Here is an 11,763-nt window from a genome sequence, read left to right on the forward strand (position 1 = left end):
AAAGGGTGAAATTGAACACCTAAAATTACAATAGAAAATGTCATCCAAGGACATCTTCTACTACTCTCTCCCAATTAAGAACATTATAATCTGTGTACTCAAATAAGGTCATTTTTACATCAGATTATTCACATGTTGTACCGAAATTACCCATGGTTAATTTTTATTCAAAATTTGTATCTCTCTGGCACCAAAATCTATGATTCCAGCCATGAACGCCTTCAGGCTTACTGGCGATATGAGCCACCTTATCAGCATCCTCATCCTTCTCCTCAAAATATACTCCACCAGATCCTCCTCGTCCTTCACCTTTAGTCGTATTTTTGATTTTCTAATTTCGATCCGATTTTCGGTGGTGTAGGAATATCGTTAAAGACTCAGTGGTGTTCTTGGCGCGATACATGGATATGTTCATTGATTTCATTTCGGTGTACAACTATGTGATTCAAGCGTTCAATATCCAATAAGCTCATTATTGTATCTCCAGTAGCTTCTTCTAGATCTGATGTTGCTTATGATTTTTACCTATCTATATTTGCTTAATTTGTTTAATTTACAAAGGGAGAAAAATAGTGCTGGATGAGAAAGAGAACACCGTTGAATGAGCTTTTTTCTACCTTGGGAATATCTTTCTTACTGTGTGGAAGTAGCTTTTGGTGTTTGCGAGCCCAGCTTGAACGAGGGAAATGATTTCAATGAATGAGCGAAGTGATTCCGGCAAGGCAAAAAGGCGTAGAAGTTTTTGATTGCATGTGTAGTAGCTTTTGATTGCAGGTGTAGTAGCCTTTGGTTGTATTGGCAATAGCTTTTGTTTGCAGGCGTAGTAGCTTTTGATTGCAAGCGTAGTAGCCTTTTGTTGTATTGGCATTAGGTTTGTTAGTATCTTTCAAATTAATTGACAATATCTTTTCAACGTTATAATGATATCTTTCTAATTCATTAACGGTAGCTTCTTAACATTGAGATAGTATTTTTTTCTATCTTTGTGCGGTAGTATATTTGTTTGTCATTGGTAGTAGCTTTAGACGGCAGTGATAGTATCTTTTTCTTAGATTTTATTCACTTGGACAACTTTGGTAATAGATTTGTTTCTCATTGATAGTAGCTTTAGTAGAAGTTCATAGTAGCTTTTTTTGGCTTAGTAGTAGCTTTCATGTGGCTTGGTAGTAGCTTTTGATATCTCGTCGGAGGTCACAGAAATCTCATCGTAGTATCTTTTACTATCAACGGTAATATCTTTTGGTGCTTGTGACAATATTTTTTTTTGACATCATTGGAGTCTGCTAAATACCTCACCGGAACCGGCATGAAGTTGCCGGAATCTCGTCCAAGTCGATAAGAAGTCGTTGGAGTCCTCGCCGGAAAGGTCATCGGAGATCGGCCGAAGACTTTGTCGGAAATAAGAGTGATGATTTTGGTGTTTTTTTTTTAACTTTAGTGACTGTTTGTAAATTTGTGTAATTTTAATGACTAAATTGAAAGTCTTTTTACTCCAAAGTGTCCTTATTTAAAAATATGAGTCATCATATGTCCTTAAATGTAATTGGCCCAAATTACAATACACACCCATATCCCACTTTGTACTAGTGAAATGTCAAAACAGTCTTCATATGAATAATTTGAAAATAAATAAATAAAGATAGTTTTGATATTTCACTAGTAAAAAGTATGATATGGTGTGGATTGTAATTTTGGGTGTGTAAAATTCACTTCTCTTAACACACAAGGATGAGATGTGATTTACTTCAGAGCTCTCTGTGACATACCAACTCTACGAGAGAGAGAGAGAGAGAGAGAGAGATCCAAGAGCTAAATATACTTGTTGCTTATCTCTTTTGTTGCTGGGTAATAACTTTGCATCCTTTTTAGAGTCTTAGTTTTTATGTTTATCTTTTATGAGCTTAAGTCGCCCATTTTGTGTATTAACCTCATTTGGAGGTTACAATTAATTAAAAGATTGGTTCAATATCTGAATCTAAGATAGTGCATACATGTATCCATTCATTAAGGCATCTTTTGTGTGAGTGATTCAAATTTTTTTGTCCCCACTTATTTTTGTTTCTCCCTCCGCCAATGCATAGATCGTGATAAATTAGATGGGACATGGTGTGCTATATATCCCGATAGTGATAATCCAAGTTCCAAACTCTTTGCTCAAAATCAAACATCTTACGAGTTTAATCACACATTTGTTTGAGCTTTATTGGTTCTTGATGTGCCGTAGACGTACGTTTTTAGCAAGTAGTAGTGTCGTTGTATAGAATGCATTCAATACGGTGAATGTAATCACATTTTGAAGCATAGTTTGGCGAAAAATTAATTGTTTTGTATTGGAAAGTAGTCGTGGTGGCGAATGTTCTAAAGAGCAGTATATGACACATATTCAGCAAGCTCATCCTTCATTTCCATTTGACACTTGCAATGAAATATATATTCAAACAGTTTAATACAAAACGGCACGATTTAAGTGTGTTTCGGATTGATTCTCTATAGCTTCAATATTATTCTGATTCTAGTTTCATTAGAGTCAATCCCTTCTTGAATAATTCCTTCAAAGGAGACTAGGCCTCATCATTTAGCACGCGGACCCGAAAAGCCCGCGGAGGCCCGCAAGCCCGACGGGCTTTTACCCGGCCCGACCCGCGAAAAAGCCCGCCAAAGCCCGCTTCCGTGGGTAGAGGGCCGGGCTTAAATTAGAGGTGTGAAACAAGGCCCGGCCCGGCCCGTGGGCCCGCCCCGCCAAAAGCCCGTAAGAACCGTGAGGCCCGGCCCACCAAAAACCCGCAAGGCCCGGCCCGTAAAAGCCCGCCAAATAATAAAATATTATACATACATATTTTATTAGGTTTAGAATAAAACTATTGCATTATGAAGCAACTATATTAAGAAAACTTCTTGGGATCGATCGACACCAGTAGATATGATCGGTATATATATTTAGTGACCCTGTAAAAATTTCATCTAATTCGGAACTCGTTTGACCGTCGGAATTTTCGGTAAACCAAAAACAACACTAATATGTCATAAGGGAAGACCCATTACCAAAATGCGAACACTAAAAGTCGTTTGCATATCTGAAATCACCTAATTTTTATCACTGATTGTGTGTGGTCGCACTAAGGAAACCAAATTGGCAAAGCCCCGGTCAAAGAGGATTTTAATATGTCAAAACCCATTTTTCTTTGTTAATCGTAGGTACAGACGGTCAAACAATATCTAAAACGGACGAAATTTTTACGGGTTCCCTAAATATATATACCGATCACATCTACTGGTGTCGATCGACCATATTTCCAACTAGAGTTATTGATCGCCGAAGCGTCAACTAATGTATCATAACCTTTATATTAGGTTTATATTAAAACTAATGCATTATGAACCGACTATATGAAAGAAACTTGTCGGGATCGATCGACACCAGCCGATGTGATTGGTATATATATTTAGTGACCCTGTAAAAATTTCATCCAATTCGGACTTCGTTTGACCGTCGGAATTTTTGGTAAATCGAAAACACCACTATTATGCCCTAAGGGAGGACCTATTACAAATATGTGAATGCTGAAAGCCGTTTGCATATATGAAATCACCTAATTTTTGTTACCTATCGTGCGTGGTCGAACTAAAGAAATCTATTTGGCAAAGCCCCGGTCAATGAGGTTTAAATATGTTAAAACGCCTCTTTTTTAGTTGACCGTTGGTACGAACGGTCAAACTATGTCCAAAACGGACGAAATTTTTACGGGTTTCCTAAATATATATACCGATCACATCTACTGGTGTCGATCGACCATATTTTGAATTTGAGTTGTCGATCGCCGAAGTGTCCACTAATGTATTATAACATTATATTAGGTTTATAATAAAACTATCACATTATTATGCGATTATATGAAGGAAACTTCTCGGAATTGATCGACACCATCCGATGTGATCAATATATATATTTAATGATAATTTTTAAAATTTCATGCAATTCGGACCTCGTTTAACCATCGGAATTTCCGGTAAACAAAAAACAACACTAATATGCCATAAGGGGGGACCAATTACCAAGATGCGAATGTGGAAATTTGTTTACATATTTGAAATCACCTAATTTTTGTTACCTATCGTGCGCGGTCGAACTGAAGAAATCTATTTGGCAAAGCCCCGGTCAATGAGGTTTAAATATGTCAAAAACGCCTCTTTTTTAGTTGACCGTTGGTACGAGCGGTCAAACCATGTCCAAAACGGACGGAATTTTTACGGGTTCCCTAATATATATACCGACCACATCTACTGGTGTCGATAAACTATATTTTGAATTTGAGTTGTCGATCGCCGAAGTGTCCACTAATGTATTATAACCTTATATTAGGTTTATAATAAAACTATCACATGATGAAGCGACTATATGAAGAAAACTTATCGGAATCGATCGACACCATCCGATGTGATCAATATATATATTTAATGATCATTTTAAAATTTCATGCAATTCGGACCTCGTTTAACCGTCGGAATTTTCGGTAAACCAAAAACAACACTAATATGCCCTAAGGGGGGACCAATTACCAAGATGCGAATGTGGAAATTTGTTTATATATTTGAAATCACCTAAGTTTTGTTACCTGTCGTGCGCGGTCGAACTGAAGAAATATATTTGGCAAAGCCCCGGTCAATGAGGTTTAAATATGTCAAAACGCCTCTTTTTTAGTTGACCGTTGGTACGAACGGTCAAACCATGTCCAAAACGGACGGAATTTTTACGGGTTCCCTAATATATATACCGATCACATCTACTGGTGTCGATAAATTATATTTTGAATTTGAGTTGTCGATCGCCGAAGTGTCCACTAATGTATTATAACCTTATATTAGGTTTATAATAAAACTATCACATTATGAAGCGACTATATGAAAAAAACTTCTCGGAATCGATCGACACCATCCGATGTGATCAATATATATATTTAATGATCATTTTAAAATTTCATGCAATTCGGACCTCGTTTAACCGTCGGAATTTCCGGTAAACCAAAAACAACACTAATATGCCATAAGGGGGGACCAATTACCAAGATGCGAATGTGGAAATTTGTTTACATATTTGAAATCACCTAAGTTTTGTTACCTGTCGTGCGCGGTCGAACTGAAGAAATATATTTGGCAAAGCCCCGGTCAATGAGGTTTAAATATGTCAAAACGCCTCTTTTTTAGTTGACCGTTGGTACGAATAGTCAAACCATGTCCAAAACGGACGAAATTTTTACGGGTTTCCTAAATATATATACTGATCACATCTACTGGTGTCGATCGACCATATTTTGAATTGAAGTTGTCGATCGCCGAAGTGTCCACTAATGTATTATAACCTTTATATTAAGTTTATAATAAAACTATCACATTATGAAGCGATTATATGAAGGAAACTTCTCGGAATCGATCGACACCATCCGATGTGATCAATATATATATATTGAATGATCATTTTAAAAGTTCATCCAATTCGGACCTCGTTTAACCGTCGGAATTTCCGGTAAATCAAAAACAACACTAATATGCCATAAGGGGGGACCAATTACCAAGATGCGAATGTGGAAATTTGTTTACATATTTGAAATCACCTAATTTTTTTTCACCGATCGTGCATTGTCGCAGCGAGAAAACCATTTGGCAAAGTCCCGGTCAATGAGATTTTATTATGTGAAAACGCCTCTTTTTTTTGTTAACCGAAAATTCCGACGGTTAAACGAGGTCCGAATTGGATGAAATTTTTACACGGTCCCTAAATATATATATCGATCACATCTATTAGTGTTGATCGACAATATTTCGAAACTAGAATTTATTTGTGACTTTTGTTTTAGAATGTTTTATAACAATTCTTTTATTGTTTCAAACCCTTAAATTAGAGTATTATATTATTTTTCTAATACAAGCCCGTAAGGCCCGGCTCCTATAAGCCCGCAAGGCCCGGCCCGCAAAAACCCGCAAAAGCCCGCAAGTCCCGCCTTAGGTGGGCGGGCTCGGATCTTCGTATTTTTTAAAATACCCGGCCCGCCACTTATTTAAATTTATTAAGACCCGCCCCAGGCCGAGCCCGACCGTTGACGAGTCCTAAAGGAGACCCCATAAAAAAAAGGAGACTAAACAATTATATGCGTCATTAAATATAATTATTTGAGATCTGACTTTGCATAATACAATAATACATAATGAAATTAGAGACACTTTCAATTTTGGCTGATAGTCTGTTTGACCTGATCTTATTAGCAGACTATCAATTACATTGGGTCCAACCGATCAAGTCTCCAACATGTTTCTATGAGGTTACAAATTAGCAACACCTCTAATTAGAAGCCATCATCACTCCAACCATAAGGACTTAACACATCAACCTACTAATCTAACAACTAATATTGAAAATTTCTTAGTTCACTACCGTTGAACATTTCAAATTTCTGGAACACATACGAAATTTTGAATGTGGAACATGGGAACAAATCAATTACATCTCCCTCATAAAATATTATTGACCGCTCTGATATAAAATATATATTTGTCTCTAGTTTCAACTCCAGCTTCTGGCAAAGTAGACCGGACTGTACTGTAGTATCGGGTGATTCAGTCCAAAGAGTTTAAAAAAATATATAATTTGAATTTGACTTCAAACCTTGCAACCTACTCTTCCAAATGTACCCCCTCCGCCTCATCCGCTACTCTCTACATTCACCTCCATTTTCTTTGACCAATTCCCCACCTCGCCGCCGGCAGCTGCCGGAAACCTCCTCCGATGAGGCCCTTACCGTTCCGCCTCCTCCTCCTCTTCCACCTCCTCTCTCCCACTCTCGCCCTCGAATTCCTCTTCAACTCCTCCAACATCACCAACGCCACCGACTTCACTCTCATCAACGACGCCAAGCTCGATGGCGCCGCCGTCCGCCTCACAAACGACTCCGTCCAGTACTCCCTCGGCCGCTTCTTCCACACCACCAAGATCACCATGAGACCTAACTCCACCTCCGCTTCCCTCACCTCATTCTCCACCTCCTTCGTCTTCTCCGATCTCCCCAAGATCGCCTCCAGCCCAGGCTTCGGCCTCTGCTTCTTCCTCTCCAACTCCACCTCTCCCCCCAACGCCCTCGCCAGCCAGTACTTCGGCCTCTTCTCCAACGCCACCGTCCCCGTCGTCGCGCCGCTACTCGCCGTCGAGTTCGACACCGGCCGGAACCCCGAGTTCAACGACCCCGACGGGAACCACATCGGAATCGACCTCAACAACATCGAATCCGCCAAAACCAGCCCCGCCGGCTACTTCAACTCCAGCGGCGGCTTCGTTCCGGTTCAGATGCGGAGCGGCGAGAACATCCGGACCTGGATCGATTTCGACGGCGAGAATCTCGAAATCAACGTCACTGTGGCTCCGGCGAGTCTGCCGCGGCCTTCTCGGCCTACTTTGAGCTTTAAAGATCCGACAATTGCGAACTACGTGTCGTCGGAGATGTTCGTCGGGTTTTCGGCTTCGAAAACGACGTGGATTGAGGCGCAGAGAATTCTGGCTTGGAGTTTTAGTGATACTGGAGTTGCTAAAGAGATCAATGTGACCAGCTTGCCTGTTTATGAGGTCGGGACTAGTTCGAAATCCTTGTCTAAAGGAGCCATTGCCGGGATCACAATAGCTTGCATTGTGTTTGTAGTGGTCTTAGCTTCGGGAGTTTACTTGTATTGGAGGAAAATGAAGATGGAGGATGAAGAAGATGATGAGATTGAGGATTGGGAGATGGAGTATTGGCCCCATCGATTTTCGAACGAAGAGCTGAGTGTGGCTACTGGTGGTTTCTCCAAGGATCAGCTTTTGGGGTCTGGTGGATTTGGGAAGGTTTATTGGGGGGTTTTGTCGAACAAGACGGAGATTGCAGTGAAATGTGTGAACCATGATTCGAAGCAGGGGTTGCGAGAATTCATGGCCGAGATTTCGAGCATGGGGAGGCTGCAGCATAAGAATTTGGTCCAAATGCGAGGGTGGTGCAGGAAAGGAAATGAGCTCATGCTTGTGTATGACTACATGCCTAATGGGAGCCTGAACAAGTGGATTTTTGATAAGCCGAAGCAGGTTCTGGGGTGGGGGCAAAGGCGGCGTGTACTGGCGGATGTGGCGGAGGGGATGAACTATCTGCATTATGGCTGGGAAAAAATGGTGGTTCATAGAGACATTAAGTCGAGCAATATATTGCTTGACTTGGAAATGAGAGGCAGGCTTGGTGATTTTGGTCTGGCCAAGCTGTATGAGCACGGTGAAGTGCCGAATACAACGCGTGTGGTTGGCACGCTGGGGTACATGGCGCCGGAGCTGGCTACCTTAGCAGCGCCAACGGCAGCGAGTGATGTGTACAGCTTTGGAGTGGTGTTGTTGGAAGTGGCGTGTGGCAGAAAGCCTATTGAAATGGAGGCAGAGGAGGAGGAGGAGGAAGTGCTGGTTGATTGGGTGAGGGAGTTGTATTTCAAAGGGAGGGTGAGAGAGGCAGCAGACCAGAGAATTAAAGGGGAGTATGATGAGGAGGAGATGGAGATTGCATTGAAGCTTGGGTTGTCTTGTTGCCATCCTGATCCCCATAGAAGGCCTAACATGAAGGAAATTGTCACAATTTTGGTTGGCGAGACAGGGTCCGGACCAGCACCTGCCTCATTGTTATCAGAACTGGCGCGTGGCGAGAGTGGCAATGTTGCCGGCAGTGGGGAAGAATCTGGGGAAGTAGCATTCCGACCTCAGCATTCAGCGTGAACTAATCTGGAAGCGGATCATACTATGTAGATATACAACACATTCCTGTACACGATTGAAGTGGCAAAGAGGGACTTACTGTGTACTCTGTTGAGTTTCTTCACTCATCATTTAATTAGCCACTGCAACACAACGAGTTCCCTAGAATGATCAGTAAGTGGAAAATACTAATGGAAATGCATTATTGTGATACTCCCCCATCCACCCCATTCAGGTACTGCCCCTCCTTCACCTTTTTTCATCCATTGTTTGAAGGCTACCTATGTTAATGTTAATGTTAATGTTAATGTTAATGTTAATGTTAATGTTTGTGTGAACTTCTTTCCCTATGAAGTTTGCATTTGCCTCACCAGCAAGTGCATTTGCTACTAGATAGTAACTAAAGGTCTTTCACATTCATCCATGTAACTCTGTTGCATATTTTCTGCAGCTAATTAATAAACTTCAACTATTCTTTACATTTCCAAGTGCCTTGGTGTTTCATGGGAGGTATTGGAATACCAGCGGTTGAAATCACTTGTACATGGCCTTGAAAGAGTTTCTAGCATTAGACATTTTGATTTTCAAATGAACGATATTCTTATTAATTTGTAACATATGATCCTCCATATCCTAAACAAAATATGATATATCCTATAAATGTAGTTAATCAAAACTCAAATAACATTAAGCCAACCTACTTTAATCTGATCTAAAAAAAGTCTTAGACCTTTCTCGATCCAAGGCGGTGATCTGCATATCTAATCATCCCCTTGTTCTTCTTCTCTTGATAATTTCACCCACAGGCAACCTTCTCGAATCGATTAAAACAAAGGCTACCGGTTACAGCATTTCGAAACATCCATACAGTGACAAAGTCTTTTATCTCAACCAGCTTATGATCACTGCAAAAAACTTTCCATCCTCCCGTCAATACATGAATCTTTTCCACCCAAATTTTGAACACCATGGGATACTCTCTACCTTCAGAATCATATGTTGTGACTTGGATCCCTTGTCTAAGATCTTCATGCTCGTACAACAATGGCATTAATCGTTTTTGGACATCTTCTTTGCTCATAGCTAGCCTTGACTGATCAACCTTCACATCACTAAGTGTTAATTGCTTCTCAAACGGCTGACTGCAAATTTTAATAAGTTGTTGTAGCCTTGGAACTGGTGGGAGGTCAGGAGGGGCATGGTTCCCATAGAATAGACCTGGAGCAGCTACATATGAGTTCGCTAAGTCTTGTCCAACATAGATGGATTCATGTACTGTGATTTGCGAAGCTTTTCTCTTGGCACCATTTTGTAGTCGTAGGTTTCTAGGCAACCCTTGAGCAACATTATCAATGCATTCATCTCCTTCTTTAATTGATGGCTTGCAGTTAGTCTTCTCCAGTAATTGGATGTCTTTGGTAGAATAAACGAGCGCATGCTTCATATGGCAAAGATTGAAAACGGCCATCATCATCTCATCATCTACTTCATTGGTAACCCTAGACATAGTAAATTTTGTGGTTTAGGGTATGAAGAAATAGTTGGCCTATAGCTCTCGGCCTTTCACCGAATATATGTTAGGTGCGGGAAAGAATTCATCGAGTATTTTAAGGGTAAAATTTTGATGGGAAGAACATAAAAAAGAAGCAAATCCTGAAGATTTGCTCATCTGAAGATTCTGCCCTATCTAATCGTTTCTTTGTAATTTAACTTATGAAGAAAGTCTTAAAAGACTTTTAAGAGGGCTCTAATCCCTTTATTCCCCCTTTAACTCTGCTAGGTTTTTTTACATCAAGAGACGAAGATTCAGACGAGATGAGATCTTTGTAATTAACTTTTTATTCCTTTATACCCGGGCTAGCTAGGTTTTGCTTTGTACCCTAATCCTAGTTGGACTAGATTAATTTCCTAGTTCTAGATCTTACAATCTTAGTTTTCTTCTTGTTGTTGTTGAGAACAAAGTTATGTATTCTAATCATTGTTTTGGTGTCATAAAGTTTCACCCTCCAATTCCAAAGCATGCTAATGGAAACAAATTTTTTGTTGAGCAGCTTGACTCAAAGGGAAACAAGTGTAGCTGGAGGAAACGATTTTGCCACACTAATCCGATTTAGGCTGTTCAGGGTAACCAGAAACTGCAGCTGCATTGAGGCTCCAGAGCCCATTGTCGACGATGAAGCAAACTTTGTAATGGAAATCCAAGTTTCTGTGCTTACCTCGAGTTTCAAGCAATTGAAGTATCGACATCATTATAGACAAGTCATGTCTCAGGTACTCTCTGGCATGGGTGTCACAGGACCTGAGCATGAAGCCATTGTTAACAAAATATTTGAGGTGGTGAAAGTGGCGGAGGCTGGGTTGCCTATCATTGTCGGCTTGGGGGATGTGACTGTCCGATTCGGGGACAGTACCTGCAACACAAGTAATCTAAGCCCAACAGTCCAAAGATGTATTGAGGATCTTCAAGATATCATCGATTGGCTTACATTAAGGGATCCTATGGACGAAAATGTACGACTCGATCATTCCGGCAACCAAGGCTTCCATTGATGGTCTGGAGAAAGTGAGGCTTGATAGTTTGGAAGAAGAAGCTAGCTAGTGTTGGACAGACGCCTCTTTGCTCTATATGTCTGGAGGGCTTCGATCAAGGGAATGGTGATGATATTATTGGCTTGCCTTGCACACATCTTTATCATGGAGATTGCATTTCCCGCTGGCTCAAGAGGAATCGCTTGTGTCCTGTGTGCCGATACCCGATTGAGGAAGGAACAAGCCATCAATAGGGTTGTTGCATTGGCCTAGTATGCTCATAGTCTTGTCTGCGGTGACTGTTAGGGTTCTCTCTGGACTGTTGAGATGTAAGTTGAAATTCAAACAAGATCATCATTCCGAAGCTAGAAGAGTTAAAGATTCATCAGGTATAAATGTTAGTTTGTTGCGTGAGATCATTGACATTATGGATTCGGGATCACCCGGAGATAAATTTGTAAAAGGATTGATGAATTTGAGTTGTTATA

The 11,763-nt window shown here is 40.6% G+C and overlaps 1 protein-coding gene across 3 annotated transcripts; it reads left to right on the top strand.

Moving 5' to 3' along the window:
* Window positions 1-6,688: 6,688 nt before the first annotated feature.
* Window positions 6,689-11,699, top strand: LOC126793724 (L-type lectin-domain containing receptor kinase S.1). 3 transcript variants are annotated; one of them, XR_007672090.1, is made up of 2 exons: window positions 6,689-8,981; window positions 10,798-11,699. XR_007672090.1 is itself a non-coding variant. In XM_050520331.1 (1 exon), the coding sequence occupies exon 1, from the start codon at window positions 6,779-6,781 to the stop codon at window positions 8,765-8,767; it is 1,989 nt and encodes a 662-aa protein (XP_050376288.1). In that variant the 5' UTR covers window positions 6,689-6,778; the 3' UTR covers window positions 8,768-9,012. The 3 variants fall into 3 exon arrangements, 1 of the variants encoding a protein (XP_050376288.1); XR_007672091.1 differs by lacking the exon at window positions 10,798-11,699 and adding an exon at window positions 9,198-9,215; XM_050520331.1 differs by lacking the exon at window positions 10,798-11,699 and having other exon boundaries at window positions 6,689-9,012.
* The last annotated feature ends 64 nt before the right edge of the window (window positions 11,700-11,763 follow it).

The sequence above is a fragment of the Argentina anserina genome, chromosome 5 (genome assembly GCF_933775445.1).
Source record: "Argentina anserina chromosome 5, drPotAnse1.1, whole genome shotgun sequence".
NCBI lineage: Eukaryota > Viridiplantae > Streptophyta > Magnoliopsida > Rosales > Rosaceae > Argentina > Argentina anserina.